General features: G+C 44.1%; 2 protein-coding genes across 5 annotated transcripts in view; one reads left to right on the forward strand and one right to left on the reverse strand.

Moving 5' to 3' along the window:
• The window catches only part of Nif3l1 (NGG1 interacting factor 3 like 1), a 38,796-nt gene that overhangs the window by 18,932 nt on the left and 2,515 nt on the right, over positions 1–17,349 (reverse strand). Inside the window, exons 2-3 of one of the 3 annotated variants that reach the window (XM_059278515.1) lie at positions 9,684–9,736; positions 794–1,962 (exon numbers count right to left, since the gene is read on the reverse strand). In XM_059278515.1, coding sequence (XP_059134498.1) covers positions 794–1,225 — 432 coding nt within the window. In that variant the 5' untranslated portion in view covers positions 1,226–1,962; positions 9,684–9,736. Of the gene's footprint in view, positions 1–793; positions 1,963–9,051; positions 9,140–9,683; positions 9,737–17,349 lie in introns of those variants that run through there. The other 2 variants (XM_059278516.1, XM_059278517.1) reach the window with 2 other exon arrangements.
• On the forward strand, positions 858–10,212 carry Ppil3 (peptidylprolyl isomerase like 3). Of its 2 annotated transcripts, XM_059278521.1 has the most exons (7): positions 863–1,192; positions 1,800–1,842; positions 3,047–3,121; positions 4,361–4,454; positions 6,580–6,647; positions 8,317–8,435; positions 9,857–10,212. In XM_059278521.1, the coding sequence occupies exons 2-7, from the start codon at positions 1,840–1,842 to the stop codon at positions 9,981–9,983; spliced, it is 486 nt and encodes a 161-aa protein (XP_059134504.1). In that variant the 5' UTR covers positions 863–1,192; positions 1,800–1,839; the 3' UTR covers positions 9,984–10,212. The 2 variants fall into 2 exon arrangements, with proteins under 2 accessions (XP_059134503.1, XP_059134504.1); XM_059278520.1 differs by having other exon boundaries at positions 858–1,842.

The raw sequence follows: 17,349 nt of genomic DNA on the forward strand, positions 1-17,349 counted from the left end.
ACTTAGAGGCATAAAGTACATGAGTAAAAAAACTGTCACCAAGACCCAGATTCAAATAGTGGCTGAGCTAAGTCATTTGACCTTTTAACTTTTTTTTTTTTTTGAGACAAGGTTTCTCTGTGTAACAGTCCTGGCTGTCCTGGGACTCACTTTGTAGACCAGGCTGGCCTCGAACTCACCGAGATTCACCTGCCTCTGCCTCCCGAGTGCTGGGATTTAAAAGCATTCACCACTACCACCAGCCGGCTTTTGTTTTTTGTTTTTTGTTTTGAGACAGGGTTTCTCCATGTAGCCCTGGCTGTCCTGGAACTCGATCTGTAGACCAGGCTGGAATCAAACTCAGAGATCCAATTGTCTCTACTTCCCGAGTGCTGGGATTAAAGGCGTGCACCACACGCCTGTGAATGAGAACTCCTGGAAAGAAACTGTCTTCTGAGACGAACGGACTGGAACTACAGGGCAGTGGAGAGACTGAGCTGTTACACGGCTAGAGCCTAATTCCTGGGCTACCTTTAGCCCTCTGCACAGCCACTTGCTAATTTCAAGTTGCACGAGAGCTCTCTTCAAGCTCTCATGGTTCAAGGCCGTGTCCAGAACAATCAAGGGCCATAGGGCACAGCCTTTAATCCCTGAGTCAGGACCCTCTCCCCTCCAGCAGCCAGGGAGTGTTCCGCCCAATCTCTCCCGCCCTCATCCTCCGCGGCACCCGATCATCACTGCAGCCCGCCCTGATGTGCAACTTCAGCGAGGGGAACCGAGAGCCCCGCAAGCCTTCCACTCGCCCACTACTCACCAGCCCCAGAAACTCTCCGTGCGTCACTTCCGCTCTGCCCCGAAGCTCCGGGCAAGGTAGGAAAGAAGTTGGGCGGAAGTGGTCCCGTGCGTTTTGCTTCCCACTCCGGGGACCTGTATGGGGTTGCAGGGGCGACAGCGGGTCGTTTCTTAGTGTGGCTGTCTGTAAAGCCCTCTCGCTGTCAGATGTGGGGCCGAGGGGTGAGGTGCACGGCTCCCCCCGAGTCCTCGGCGGTGTGCTGAGAGGGGAGACTGGCGGGGAAGTAGGCGTTCTCTGGGAAGCCCCACCCCCCCGCTCCACTTCCGGTGGGGCAGACCCTCTCCATTGGAACCCGCAGACTCGCCGGCGCCTGCGATGAAGTCTTTTCGGTTTCCGCAGCGGCGGTGCTGAGCCAAGTGTGTAAGTGTGCGGTAACGGCGTTTGTCCTTTCATTCGCGCACTCGGTGCCTGCTGCACCCCACCTGGGCGCCGTTTTATTTCTTGGGATCCTCGCGGTGAACTCTTGGGATGGAGAGGATGTTTCTGGGACCTTAGATGCAAGAATGTCCTGTTAGCTAGTGACCACGGCTATGGGAAAAGCAAATAGGGAGGGCGTGCGGGGAAAGCGCTTTTAAATACGATTGTCAGGTTGGTAAGACCCGGGACTTGAAAAAGACCATGAAGTGTGGAATTTATTGTACAAGCGTCTTGAGTACAGTAGGCGTCCTGGGTAAAGGGAGCGCCAGTACCTCGCTAGACCAGTAGACCCGAAGGTGGGAATATGTCTAGCCTGCAAAAAGAGCCTTGAAGAAAAATGAGCTAAGTAAAATGTTTGGTGGTGGCGCTGGTGGTTGGGTTCTGTGTTGAGTAGGATCGCACCACTACTATGATCGGATTTTTATTTAAGAGGATGCTAGTGTAAGCTTTTCGTTGTAAATCTACCGTAAAGATGAACAAGTATGGTGGGAAAGATAGGGTTCACACGAACTAATTCCTCTTTCTTTTTGGATTGGAAACTCGTCTTCAGGTTTTCTCTGCAAGGCTTTCTGGAACCATCAAGAGGGAGGATGGTAAGTGTTGTAGAATTCTGCGAAGTGGGTGGGTGGTTGCTCGTTTTTATCCCCCGTCGGATTCCCTGGAGCTGGGGCCACCACTAGCAGGTGTGGGTGCTGGGAACCGCACAGGTCCTCCTGTGAAAGCAACAAGTGCTCTTCACTGCCAGGGCATCTCTGCAGCCCATTATTTTTTAATTATGAATGTTTTTTTAGGAAGTCCGACAAGGTACTGAGTGTGTAGCTCCGTGGTGTGTGTACTAGGGTAGAGGGAACAGAGTAGGATAAGTAGGTATGATCATCACAGCATTTTCCTACTGGGGTGGTGGCACGCAGGAGGCTGGGGCAGGAGTATTGTGAGACCAGCCCTGGCTTCACAAGGATTGACTCAATGAATGAATGAATGGATGAATGAATGAATGAATAAAAAGGGAAACCTCCAAATATGTTTTTGTTTGTCTCTGAAATAAGATATGAAAAAAGTAAAGTTACTAAGCAACACACACCAGAAAAGGACAGGCAAGTGAGAAAGCCCTGTGGCCGGCTCCACGCACTAGGTCTCGGAAATGCTGACAACTTCTGGTTTGTTGTTAGTAAATGAAGGAACTACTTTTTAACTCTGTTTCTCAAAATTAAACTGCCCAAAGGAAGTGGTGGAAATAGTTTGGAAAAATCAATTTCTTAAACATTTTCTCAGTTAAATATTAATGATATGGAGACCTAAAGGTCAATAATAAAAGTCGGGCAGTGGTTGCACACGCCTTTAATCCCAGCATTTGGGAGGCAGAGGCAGGAGGATCTCTGTGAGTTCGAGGCCAGCCTGGTCTACAGATCAAGTTCCAGAAGAACAGCCAGGGCTACACAGAGAAACCCTGTCTCTAAAAAGGAGAGAAAAAAAAAAAAAAAGAGTAATAAATGTAACCATTGTTTTTAATATGTTTTTAATCATAAAAATTCAAAGTAAAAATAATTATTTTGACTACAATGTTTGCATCCAAAATTTAGCAGAGATGCCACTTTTCATCTATGTGAATCTTCTAGAGAATTTTTTTTCCTGCTATTGAAGTAAACATGGAGAAATGAGTGTGACTTATCTGTCAGAGCCACTTAATGTGAACAAGTCATCTTTAATATCTTTAATCAGATAGCCATCTTGAATATCCAGTCAGAAATAATACAGAACTTATGTTACTGGAAAAAATATCACATTCTCCTTTTTCAGTCTGTAACACTGCATACGGATGTGGGGGATATCAAAATAGAAGTCTTCTGTGAGAGGACACCCAAAACATGTGAGGTGAGTGTCATTGTTTGCATATTAAAAATCAACTAATATGGTGGCTCGAGCCTTTAATCTCGGCACTCGGGAAGCAGAGGCCAGTGGATCTCAGAGTTTGAGGCTAGCCTGGTCTACAGAGTGAGTTCCAGGCCCGGCAGAGCTGTATCGTGAGACCCATCCTTAAAACAAACAGAAACACTCTCATATAACAGGACAGCCACTTTGAAATTGTATTATTCAGCCTAGAAAGTAAGAAAACTTTCTGCAAGCCCACTATCAGCAATAGCTCACCATCATGGAGGTCTAACCTCCACTTCTGACATCAGAGTTAAAATAAGAGAAAGGAGGATGGTTTGGGGGGCGACTCAGCAGCATGAGGACCAGAGTTCAAATCACCAGAACTCACAGAAAATGCTGGTGATCACAAATCACCAGAACTCACAGAAAATGCTGGTGATCACGCTCACCTGTGCGGGGGGGGGGGGGGGGGGGGGCCGGGGGGGGCCGGGGGGGGGCCGGGGGGGGGCCGGGGGGGGGCCGCGACGGGATGGGACGGGACACGACAACACAAAGATAAGAGAATTACAAGGTCTGGTACACCAGCCAGCTCCAGCTTTAGTGAGAGAAGACACTGTCTCAACGGGAAGAGGCTGAGGGTGGTAGATTACTCATCCTTCTCTTGCTTCTGCATATGCACACACACGATGCATATACCACAGGCACACCACACATACTAAATAAATATACATAGGTAGGTGCTTCTCCTGTAACCATAAAGTGTCCAGTATCTTTTCTCTTTTGCCTCATTTTTTCAGGAAATGTAATTAAGACATAAGAGACTTGTTCTGTAAATATTTAGCCTGTTGAAATGACAAGGATAAAAGGAAGAGTCAACTATTCATGCAGTTAGTTACCTGTCAAAAGACTCTCCAGCCGTGTCCAGGGTACAGTGATGAGCAAGAGACATCATTCCCTGCCCTCGGAGAGCTACTGCTCCAGTTGGGAAAGGCAAGGGTAGGAAACCAGGTAACTGCAAGAGAGAACAGTGCCGTGGAGGGTGCAGGACAGGGGCACGCAGGGCTTCCCAGGACCTGCTCAAGACCGACTGTCTTATCCCCAGAGACAGATTAACTAAGGCCTAAAAGCCATAGTTAAATACACCGTGATAGTGTTTTCAGGGTCTAGGATTGGACCTTTATCTGCTGAAGTTTGTTTCTGCCTAAACCATTTCTCAGTCATTGTTCTTATTCTCTTCAGAATTTCTTGGCTCTTTGTGCCAGTAATTACTACACCGGCTGTGTATTTCATAGGAACATCAAGGGTTTCATGGTTCAAACGGGAGATCCCACAGGTGAGTTTTCACTACCTGAAATTAGGATGGTTGGATATGTCATAATAAAAAAGATGTGTAAAATAACTGAAAAACAAGGTCTTTATAACAAGGCTACTTTGACCATCACAGAAAAGCTTAGGGGTTTTGTTTTTTTTAAAGATATGTTTATTTTTAGGCTGGGCTGTGGTGGCGCACACCTTTAATGCCAGCACTCTGGGAGGCAGAGGCAGGCGGATCTCTGTGAGTTCAAGGCCAGCCTGGTCTACAGAGCGAGATCCAGGACAGGCTCCAAAGCTGCACAGAGAAACTGTCTTGAAAAACATATATAAGTACTTTGCCTAGATGTATATAAGTGCACTTCGTGCCTATCTGGTGACTCTGTGTGTGTGTGTGTGTGTGTGTGTGTGTGTGTGTGTGTGTGTGTGTGTGTGTTTTGCCTAGATGTATATAAGTGCACTGCATGCCTATCTGGTGACTGCTCAGGCCAGCAGATGGTATCAGATCTCCTGAAACTAGAATTTTGGATGGTTTTGAGCCAACCATGTGGATACTGGGAACTGAAACCAGGACCTCTGTTAAAACAGCAAGTGTTCTTTTTTTTGAGATTGTATTTTAATTAGAACATTACTCCTTTCCCTTTCATATCCCCACCCCTCCCCCAACCCCAAACCTACCATGTGCTCATCACTGGTCTCCTTTCTTGTCACCAGTTGTTACTGCATGCATGCATGTATTTGTATGGACATATTATCCAGGCTAGTTTTTCGTCAGCAGACACAAGCTAAAGCAGAGGTTCCTTTTCACAGGAGGGGAGGAGGTGTTGCTTAAGACTATCGGAAAACAGATATTTATATTACAGTTCATAACAGTATCAAAATTAGTTATGAAGTACCCACGAAAATAATTTTACGGCTGGGGGTCCCCACAACATGAGGAACTGTATTAAAGGGTCGCAGCCTTAGGAAGGTTGAGAACCGCTGAGCTAGAGTCATCAGAGAGGAGAGAGCCTCACTTGAGGAAATGCCTCCTCCATAAGATCAAGCTGTAGGCAAACCTGGAGGGCATTTTCTTAATTAGTGATTGATGTGGGAGGGCCCAGCCCATTGCCAGTGGGGACATCCCTTCCCAAATATAACCCGTTGAGTCTGTACACTGTTACTTGTACGAATGTCTTCAGGGCTGAGCACTTGGTACTGGACAACCAGTTGGCGTGCTCTCCCCTGGGGAGACCACCTCCCCTGCTCCCAGCTCTCCTCCGTTCTCCGTAGGGCTGACTCCTCAGTGGCTCTCCTCCTCCTTCCCTCCATGCAGTTTGGCATATTGTTGTTCTCCTTCTCGGTCAGCTCAGCAAGTGTTCTTAACACTGTTTTTGGTTTTTGAGACAGGGTTTCGTCACATAGCCCAGATTGGCCTCGAACTTTCGAACTTTCAATCCTCCTGCCTCTACCTTATGGATGTTGGGAATACAGTCATGTACCATAATACATTAATTATGAAATTAATGTATTTGGTTTTGATCCAGCCAGCAGCAAGATACTTTTAGAAGGTGCTATTACTGCTGTAAAATCTGAGCAGCATTAATGAGAGGGTTTTCTCCTTGTTGGGAGGATTTTACTTTTCTGGTCTGTACTGTTAATTTGAGGGGAGTGCTAAAAGGCCAGATGGTGTATGGGTCTGCCATCTCAGATACTTGGAAGGCTGAGACAGGAGGGTTGTAAGTTCAAGGTCAACCAGGGTAATTTAAGGAAACCCTACCTCAAAAAATATTAATTAAAAAAGAAAAAAAAATGGGAATGCTGGAGCTATATAACTCAGTGGTAGAACACTTGTGTAGCATACACCAAGTCCTGTGTTCAAACTTTAACTGCCTCTCTCTCTCTCTCTCTCTCTCTCTCTCTCTCTCTCTCTCTCTCTCTCTCTCACACACACACATACACACACACACACTTACACTTGCATTTAAAGAGTCCTGCTAGGGTTGGATTACAGCTCTGTGGTTGTGTACTGCCCTGGGTTAGATCCCCACCACTATATATAAATAAATATATGGTATAAAGCAGCCCCCCCTCCCCCGTTTTAGAAATGGAATCCCCACTGAAGTCTAATTAGATGTTTCTTTCAATTTGCTTGTCTTGTTCTACAGGCACTGGAAGGGGAGGCAGCAGTATCTGGGGCAAGAAGTTTGAGGATGAATACAGTGAATATCTGAAGGTATCCCTGTGTTTCTGGTTACTTTTTTTTTTCCCCTTGAGACAGGGTTTCTCTGTGTAACAGTCCTGGCTGTCCTGGAACTCGCTTTGTAAACCTGGATGGCCTTAAACTCACTGAGATCTGCCTGCCTCTGCCTCCCGAGTGCTGGGATTAAAGATGTGAAGCCACTAGGCCTGGCTAAGTAAATAGTTTTTATTAAAAAAACAACTAGTGCCCAGTTGTGGTGACGTGTTGATAGACAAATGCTGAAGATGAGGCAGGAGGATTACTAACTTGAGACCAGTCTAAGCTATGTAGTCGGAAGTGTTCCTGTCCTGACCAGCAAAGCTCTATCTTTTTCTTGATCTGAGGACAAAGCTCTGTTGACAGAGTGCTTGACTAGCAGGCAGAAAGCTTTGGTTTCAATCCCCAGAGCTACATGAACAAGGCGTGGTGTGCACACCTGTCATCCCAGCATCAGAGAGGTAGGGCAGGACGATCAAAAGTCTAAATTCAATCTCAGCTACATAATGAATTTGAGGCTAACCTGGGCTACGTGAGACCCTGTCAAAAAAACCATCGTCCTACACACTAAAGTTGAGGATGGGTTTTCAAGGTTCACATACTATATATGCCAGAGGAACTCTTGTACATACACTCCCAGAGACACATGCCATTAAGTATCAAATGAAAACATTTCAGCATATCCAGTAGCGTAAAGGCATACTGCAGTCTTTGTACTGTGTAGCTCTGGCTGGTCTCAAACTAGAAACCCTCCTACCTCCGCTCCCCTTATGCTAAGGTTCTAGGCACGTGCCACCACACCCGAGATCAGGATGTATTACTTTGATGGAGCCGCACCTCCCTAGCTTTCCTAGCTAGTGTCACCTGATGAACAGCCAATGCTAGAGTCGTCAGTGGTTAGTTATATGTTTTGTTGTTGTTGACTGGGTATCTCTATGGCACAGCTCAGACTGATCTCTATTTATTTCAGTAAGGTACTTTCAATTCTTATATACCATGCCTTGTAGACTAGTAGTATTGATAATATTAGAGCTAGGTGAGACCTTCCTCAGATCATCCAGTCCTGGGGTAATAAATTGGTTGACTGGCCATAGGAGGAAGATTCACTGATGCATTCTCTATGACCATTAAGAAAAAAACCCATGGGCAAGAGATACACTATTACTTTACCAGACTCCATCTCTGCCCAGTTTTCAGTGTGCGATCTGCTTGACCCTCATGAGCATCTGTGTTTTGACCCCTGAACTAGTCCAACTCCCATGTTTCACAGGTGAAGAAACTAGCCTAGAGTCCAGTATGCAAGAAGAGATTTGGAGGATTGGGTTTTGTTGCCTGATCATTTCTTCATTCAAGCACACTATTCCCTAGTACAGATGTAAGGAATCTTTCTGTTACACAGTGATAGAAATAAAAGTGTTTGTGACTACTTCTCCAAAGTGAAAATGAAATTGATTGGAAGATAGGATAATTATATAAGCAAATGATAGTCAAGGTTATCAGAGATAAGGATAATACAGTCTTCACGTGTGGGTTAATACTGAGAGAGGAAAGCTAGCTGAACCATCTCTTGCTCCCCTGAATATTGAAAAGGCAGAGAATGTTTCAGTTTGCCTTTGGAATTTGCAGTTGACAGCCCAGTTCATGCCTTGGTTTGTCTTTTTTTTAGCACAACGTCAGAGGTGTTGTATCTATGGCTAATAATGGCCCAAACACCAATGGATCTCAGTTCTTCATCACCTATGGCAAGCAGCCACATCTGGACATGAAATACACAGTATTTGGAAAGTGAGTGTTCCAGTCATCTCTTTGTTTGGCACATCAGTATACTGCCTGTGATCGTAGTATAGTTAGTGCTGGAAAGACTGGTTGGACTATAAAAGTACCTGGGCTTTAGGCCCACCAGTCACCAGCTTTCAGACCCTGAGGAAGTATACATTATCTGAACTTTGTTTTCTTTATTTTGTTTAAGAGGAACCAAAGAATTGCTTAGCGTGTTTTGCAAATTAATAGCAAGAACAATATTTATGCAAGCAGCACATCTGAAAACAGTGACGTAAGAAACTGGACTACCATGATGACTGTCACCAGTGTCCAGGCACCTCTTGCTTTTCAGCTGTCCTTGGGTTCCCTTTCAAGCTCACCTCATGGTTATCCAGGTAGCACAGCTGTTGGAGCATGTGTCAGGAAGAAAGGAGGAAGAACTAAAGGTTTTTGTTTTTGGGTTTTTTGTTTTGTTTTGTTTTTGTTTTTCGAGACAGGGTTTCTCTGTGTAGCTTTGCGCCTTTCCTGGAACTCATTTTGGAGACCAGGCTGGCCTCAAACTCACAGAGATCCGCCTGGCTCTGCCTCCCAAGTGCTAGGATTAAAGGCATGTGCCACCACCGCCCAGCCATTGACCCACATTTTTAGACATTTCAATCCATGATCATTTGCTCCAGTGCTTTGGCCTGTTCAGTACATCATGGCAGCAAGCGGTGGACCAAAACTTCTCACTTCATGGCCAAGAAGCAAAAAAGAGGGAAAGAGATATGCCCCGCCTCTTTTTTCCTTTGTTTGTGTGTGTGTAATGTATGTATGTGTGTGTGTGCGCGTGCAGATGCAAATGTATATGAGCATGACTGTGAAGGACAGAGCTTGGTACCAGGTGGCTTCCTTAATCTCTCACAGTTCTGGAGCTCACTGATCCAGCTAGACCTGCTAGCCAGAAAGCCTGAGGGACCCTCCTGTCTCCACTCAGCCAGCTCCAGAATTATAGGTGTGCAGGGGGTTGAACCCCCATCCTCAGGCTTGCACAGGGGCTATCTCTCTGGGACCTAGACTCTGTCTCTTAAAGGCTTTAGTACTTCCCAGTAGTCCCAAGCTGGTGACCAAGCTTCTAGCACATGGACTTCTGAGGGACACTCAAGTTCCAAACCATAACAGCAGGTGTACATGTCCTCGAGGTCACCCAGTTGTCATGAGAAAGAGCTGGGGAAGTGTGGGCCCTGAGCCACCTGAATTCAGGGCCGCTTCACTTCTGTAGATGGGACTGACCTTGATACTCCATTTTGCCACGTGTGTCCAGGAGGGACATTCAGCCAGGGCACCTGATCAGAAGAGAAGGCGACACTGAGGTGGAGCACTCTCCTCTGGAGACTGTAATTGCTATAGATACTTTATATTTCAAGCTGAGAAAAGTTTCACATACCACATTGTTTCTCTTTCAGGGTAATAGATGGTCTGGAGACTTTGGATGAACTGGAGAAGTTACCAGTAAATGAGAAGACATACAGACCTCTGAATGATGTTCACATTAAGGACATAACAATTCATGCCAACCCATTTGCTCTGTAGCCATCATAGACCTGGGCAGACACTTGGCAAACTCTTCACTGGAACACATCCATTGTGGTTTATCCAGTTCTGATTATGTCAGAGACTCTGGTCCTTCCAGTGTTCACAGCAATGATGTCCATCTGAGAGACCTGTAGCATTCACCCCCAGTCGTGAGCATATTCTGTACCACTGCTATTGTTCAATATGTTTAATTTAAATACAACAAAGCAATGCCTTGTTTTTATTACATGTGAGTATCCATTTTTAAATGCTGATCTCAGGTGCAGGCATTTTTTTGAGCACCCAAATCACATACCATGACCATGCTAATCTGTATCCTAGAAGTACTGTTTTTTCTTCACAATTCACTGCACATAGGAGGAAAGCTGGCCTGTCAAGGTAGCACATGCCTTTAAGCCCAGATGTATTACAAAGCAAATCCTGACTGAAGAAAGGACAAGAAAACCCTGCTAAGAATATGGTCTAGGAAGGCCAGCCAGCCTGCCCTCTCCTGTCTGGGGGAGGTTGGATGTTTTGTTTATTCTGTTTGGGTGGTGGGTGGTTCTGAAGTAATGTTGGTAGGTTGCCCAAGCCAACTTGCTCCTCTCAATCCTTTGTCTCTCTAATGCTATGGTTACAAATTTAGTTACCAATTTTTTTTTAACATAAATACAGGTTATATTTCAAAAGTCCAGGGTTATTTGAAGCTTGTGGGGCATTTACCCACAAACCCCACAGTTCCCCCAGAGTTTTCTTGAGTGAGAGTAGCAGGAAATATTAGCTAGAAGGATTTAGAATGTGGAGATACACAGAAAATACAGGATAGCCTCGAGAGGGCCTGGAATCTATTCCAACGGGCCCTGACTGTCTCTGCCCCAGGGTATTTATAGAGACACCAAGGGGTGGAGCAAAAGACCGCCCCCTCCTCCCCCCAGCACAGCCAAGTGCAGACCGTCTCAGACACCTGCACTCAGGCCCGTGGTCCAATCATCCTCTCTATGCAGACCTGGTGGGTAAAGCCACGAGGAACCTGAAAATGGGTTCCCATAGAAACTGAAAAATATTTTCTCTGTAGAAAATAGTAAAAATGATAACATTTCCCAATAAGCCCTTTTAAGCCAAATAATAGCTAAATTATACATATAAATATTGATTAGATTCTGGGATATAGAAGAAACCTATTTTCATCTGTTCAGAGAGCTATGCTTTACTTAAGTTGTGTAAGTGAGATTCCTATTCATCTTCCCCTTCACTGATTTACGGCAGACATTTTTCTACAGGCTAATGCATAATCTAAAAAGATTTTAGCCTCCCATCCTGAAAGTACAGCCAGCATATTCTATCATCAGCTTGACGTGTTACAAATTCTTATCCTAATAGTGAAATGTTTCACTAAAGCTTGCCCAGTGATTAGGCAAAACCAAAACTTACTATAAGTCACAGTCATCCTAAGGTGCCCCCTGCTAGGTAGCCTCCCTGGATCTGTGGGTTACAGTCTGATTGTCCTTTGCTTTATATCTAGTATCCACTTATGAGTGAGTACATACCATGTTTGTCCTTCTGAGTCTGGGTTACCTCACTCAAGATGATATTTTCTAGTTCCATCCATTTGCCTGCAAATTTCATGATGTCATTATTTTTCTCTGCTGAGTAGTACTCCACTGTGTATATATACCACATTTTCTTAATCCACTCTTTAATTGACAGGCATCTAGGTTGTTTCCAGGTTCTGGCTATTACAAATAATGCTACTATGAACATAGTTGAACATGTATCTTTGTGGTATGATTGAGCATTCCTTGGGTATATGCCCAAGAGTGGTATGGCTGGGTCTTGAGGTCGATTGATTCCTAATTTTCTGAGAAACCGCCATACTGATTTCCACAGTGGTTGTATAAGTTTGCACTCCCACCAACAGTGGAGGAGTGTTCCCTTTGCTCCTCATCCTCTCCGACATAGACTGTCATTAGTGTTTTTGATCATAGCCATTCTGACAGTTGTAAGGTGGTATCTCAGAGTCGTTTAGATTTGCATTTCTCTGATGACTAAGGATGTTGAGCATTTCCTTAAATGTCTTTCAGCCATTTGAGAGAAAGGTGCCTGCACTGGGTGCCTTTCTAGTCATGTTCTTGTAGTGGCCGGATCAGGTCACAGCTCCACTCCCCACCCCCACCCCGCACCTAAAAACTATTTGGTGTAGCTGCTGCCAATTACAGGACACCCTGGGCTGCCTGCCACCCTCAAGCGCGTGGCCACCTGGCAACCCGGCGCCACTGCCGTTATCACCATTCCATGCACAACTGCCACCATTGTCTGGTGTATTACCTCATCTGTTGTGATCCCAACAGCTCTGCCCAGAACTCATGGGTAGGAGTTGCCTGGGTTAGTGTTTGATTCACAGGGTTCATTCAGAGAGCTGAGTCAGCTCACGCCAGACCTGTTTTGGCACTACACCTGTGACACCTGCTGGCCGAACATTGCCACTACACCCAAAATTCTCCCAACCTGGTTAATTACAGGAACAGCTGGGCACTTAGGACAATCTCTCTTATCTGAGGTAACTTTGCACCGGAAACTGACAAATAAATAAATTAAATAGATAAAAAATTTTTTCTTTACAAATTTTAAGTCTCATGCCTGGGCGGGTAATATAAACATTTATGAATTTAAACATTTCTTTGTTTATACTACAGATGAAATTTTACAAGACAAATATGACCTTCCTGGGATGTATATAATTTTCACCATATTGGCGATTAGCATAGTAATTCATATCATATCATTGAAAAACTGGATTACTAATAACACCAAAAATGAGACATTAACAGGACAGATACAGACTTTGCAAAGTGGCATTGAGAACTTAAACAAAAGGATTCTTTCTTTGGAATCTGCTAATTTGCCACAAGAACTTGAGTCCGCTAATAATAACTGGACAACCAGATTTAATTCTATTGATAATAAATGTGAATACCTAATGGATAGAACAGTAAATCTCCAGAGCAATCTTAATACCATACAGATCATTTCTAAGGAAGAACAATCATCATTAATTGATAGAATAAAATCTTTGGAATTAGCTCTTTCTAAAGAACATAAAAAATTGTTTGATTCCATGAAGTCATTGGAATCATTCACAGTACAGGAAGTACATACTCTAGAAGAAGCTGTAGTTAGTCGATTTCAGGCTATGGAGGAGTCTGTGAGAACTGATAATAAGGGTGCTAACAAGCAGAAGGTCAAGGCTAAAGAGGTCATAACATCGCCAGTGCCTCACAGAGTTAGAGATGACTTACCAAAGGTAACAACAGGTGGCACTGTGGTTTACCCTGTCACCGTTTGTGAAAAGCCAGCAAATGATAAACATCCTGAAGGATATGTACAATATATCTGGCAGCCTATTCATATGAGAGATTTAAAGAATATCAAGGAAGCTGTAGTTACCTATAGTATACATTCAACATATGTGAAACAGATGATAAATATGTGTTCTTCCAAAAACAGGATCACACCTAATGACTGGAATCAGTTAATATCTGCTGTGTTAGAATATAGCCAGCAGTTATAATGGAAAAGCTAAGACTTGAACAGCAAGGTAAGATTTGATCTCCCAAGATCAAATTCTTGGTGAGGGCCGCTTTGCTGATATAAATGCACAATTTATCTTTGATGAGCATACATTATCCATATGCCATACAGCAGCTTTAAATGCTTGGGAAAAAATTCCAGAACCAACTGAGCTATATATGAAGGTCTTCCAGGAGTCAAAAGAACCATTTACTGACTTTTTTTTTTCTACAAAGACTGACCAAGGATATAAACAAGGCAATATCAGACCAAGAATTAAGACAAGTATTAACTCAATCTTTGGCTTTTGATAATGCAAATATAGAATGCAAAAGGATACTTGTACCTTTAAAGATCAGATCAGCACCCAAAGAAGAATGAATTCAATACATAAACAATATTGAGTCTCTTAGCTATGGTGAGGAGGCATCAAAGTACCAAATGTTTTAGCTGTGGTAACCAGGTCATATAATTGCACACAGGGTGCTCCTAGAAGTAGTGCTTCTTCTAGAAATAACCAAACAGTAGACCCCAACCTTCTGGATTATGCAGAAGATGTGGCAAAGGCCAACATTGGACCAATGAATGCAGATCAACAAGAGACATATGAGGTAACCCTTTATCAGTGGGAAATGACTTGGGGGGTCTCTTGCAGGCCCCTAAATTGAATGGGGTCCAAATATGTTCAGCCACTGTGAAGGAAATTCCTCCCTAGGACAATTAAATAACCCAGTGTCTAATGTAAAGAACGACACTGTACTGGATGATAGAACAGTCTTGATAGATGGATCAAAATTTCCAAAAAACACCATAAAATAAATATTTTGGCAGACTTCCATAAATGAACAAAGACCAAAGCTTAGAGTGCGAATTGACAACATTTTCCTGGAAGGACTGGTAGACATAGGTGCAGATGTAACTATAATTACACCAAAATCATGGCATCCAAATGTCCAGTTTCTAGGGCTTTGAACCCTATCTCAGGTAAAACAAAGTATGGGATGGGTTGAATGCATAGGGCCAGAAAGACAGAGAGGAAGGCTGAGGCCCTTTGTGGCAAATGTAGCAGTGAATCTCGGGGCGAGATCTGTTACAGCAATGGAACACACAGATTAAAATTCCTCCCATCTCAGACTTCAGCTGTCTACTGGGTTCTGTATTTGTAAGTGTATTTCCTCAATTTATCCTAATACATTTCCCTAATGCTCCTTAAGCAGACTCCTATGGATTTCTTGCATTATATAGGATAAAGTAAACACAAAACAGAGTTACTTTTGTGAGCGCTGTGATAAGACAGCTGAGAAACAGCTCCCAGAAGGGAGTTTACTGGGCTCGTTATTCAAGGGGTCAGTCTATCAAGGCAACAGGACTCTGAAGCAGCTGAATGAAAAAAAGAAATCAAAAGGAAAGGAGAGGACGTGACTGCTCCTAGGCACGGTGGAGGAGAAAGTTTAGTATATAGAATAAGAAGAGCATAAGCAAGCAGAGACATCTGGGAGAGTCCAGAGTGGACGTGACCAGACTGAAGTGGGCCACTTGGGGAAAGGGGGTAGAGGGGAACCTGAGATGCGGCAGCCAGGAGACCAAAGGTACAAAAGGGGTGGTAACCAAAATGTCTGGATTATACAGGAAGGGCAGTCCAGTCCCTGGGCTGGAGAGTTCAGGGTAGAGGGTGGGGTGTGTGAGTCAGACCCTGTGGCAGGAAGGAACTGAGGGATGCTGGGAGAACCTGGAGTTCATGTCCACTTGGATATGTTACATAGGCACCTCATCTACTTGTCCTAGTTTTGAAACTTTACATCCCAGCCTTTTTGTTGTTAATAAATGAATGATACAGGAACATTTAATCATCTATTACTACTTCCTGCTGATATTGGAGCATCATTGTTGGGGATCCAAAAAGCTGGAATGTTAGTCAAATCTGGGAAGAGCAGGCTGTTTCACTCACTGTCCAGGCTCTGTGGGACCATCTGGGGCTAGGGACATGTAGGCATTGGTTGGAATAGTTTGCATTCTTTAATTGATTGGAAATCTGCTGGAACATATATCTTAGGGACAGAAGGAGTTTAGGGGAAATTTTTTCTTAGCTGCACATTTGAAACCGTTAGGCCCACAGTGCTGGTAGTTGGGAGAGCAGATTCCCAAGACCAGCGAGATCCCGCTCTCAATAATAGGCAGGTGGAGAGCCGGGCGGTGGTGGCGCACGCCTTTAATCCCAGCACTCGGGAGGCAGAGCCAGGCGGATCTCTGTGAGTTCGAGGCCAGCCTGGGCTACCAAGTGAGTCCCAGGAAAGGCGCAACGCTACACAGAGAAACCCTGTCTCGAAAAACCAAAAAAAAAAAAAAAAAAAAAAAAAATAGGCAGGTGGAGAAACAGGCTGTTGATTGACAGAGTCCATTTGACCTATGAGAGGTGGATCCAAGCTGACTTCCTGAAGCTTACAAATTTTTTTTAAGTTTATAAAAAGAGGTAAAGTTTTAGATATATTAGCATTACCACTGTTTGTTACCTGTACTGAAATCCACATTGTAGAAAAGGCATTAGACCTTTGAGTCATAGTAAAAGCTCAGGGACCCAAAAATGATTTTGGTTAAAAGCATGAATACTCTTTCCTCTGTCCAGAAGACTGGGTGTATACAGATTGGACAGATTTTTTTTAGCACTGTGAGAAGCAATTTTAAGTCTATACTTAGAAAGACAACCAAAGGAAATTTAAAATTTTGAGCTTGTGACTGATAACAGTAGTAGTCAGTGCTTACCAGAGTAGATTAATAGCTTCTCAGAACTCCATTAAGTAGTGTTAAAACTCCAAACTTTTGGGGGCTGGAGAGATGGCTCAGTGGTTAAGAGCACTGACTGTTCTTCCAGAGGTCCTGAGTTCAACTCCCAGCAACCACATTGTGGCTCTCAACCATCTCTGGCGCTTATAATAAATAGCTAAATCTTAAAAAAAAAAAACTCCAAACTTTTATGAGAGAAAGAAATCTGAGTCATTTTTCATTTTTTTAATATACCTTACTTAAATCATTTTTTAAAAATCCAAACATTTACTATGAAACACAGGGGGTTGATTACTGACAGCGGTCACTGTAAAGCAAGTTACTTTAAATAAAGGAATAGTAAAAAGTTACTTTGAAACCTGTTTTGTGAGCTTATGTCTTTTTAGAGTCTGGTAGCAAGGTAAACGGTCTTTCTCAGCTGGAGGCATGATTTTTACAGATGAAGAGAACAGAGAAGGCAGCTGGAGCCTTGTTGCTGCTGTTAAACTGACAAAGTGATCACTAGCCCAGTCATGAGTTCCATCAGAGATCTGAGAAGGATAAATTTTACTGGGGTAGTTCTCTGCTCTCTCTCTGCTCTGCTCCCCATTTCCCTCCCTCTCCAGGCCTAGCTCTCCTCTCTTTCTCTCCTACCTCACCCCCCACTTTATCTCCTAATAAAGCTCTAAAACAAACAAAACAAAACAAATTTACCGGGGGGGGGGGGGGGGGGGGGGCAGGAAGTACAGACCAAACAGCTCCAGAATCTATTAAAAATGACAGCTGGGTGGTGGTGGCGCATGCCTTTAATCCCAGCACTTGGGAGGCAGAGGCAGGTGGATCTTTGTGAGTTCGAGGCCAGCCTGGGCTACAGAGCGAGATCCAGGAAAGGCGCAAAGCTACACAGAGAAATCCTGTCTCAAAAAACAAAAACAAAACAAACAAAAATGACAGATTTAACAGCTACCTGGACAATCACACTAGGTTCCTCCATGGTCACTAGGGACAGAGGTCGCAGGACAATGTCAGTCTTTGACCGCCAGGCCCAGAACATCCA

The sequence above is a fragment of the Peromyscus eremicus genome, chromosome 13 (genome assembly GCF_949786415.1).
Source record: "Peromyscus eremicus chromosome 13, PerEre_H2_v1, whole genome shotgun sequence".
Taxonomy (NCBI): domain Eukaryota; kingdom Metazoa; phylum Chordata; class Mammalia; order Rodentia; family Cricetidae; genus Peromyscus; species Peromyscus eremicus.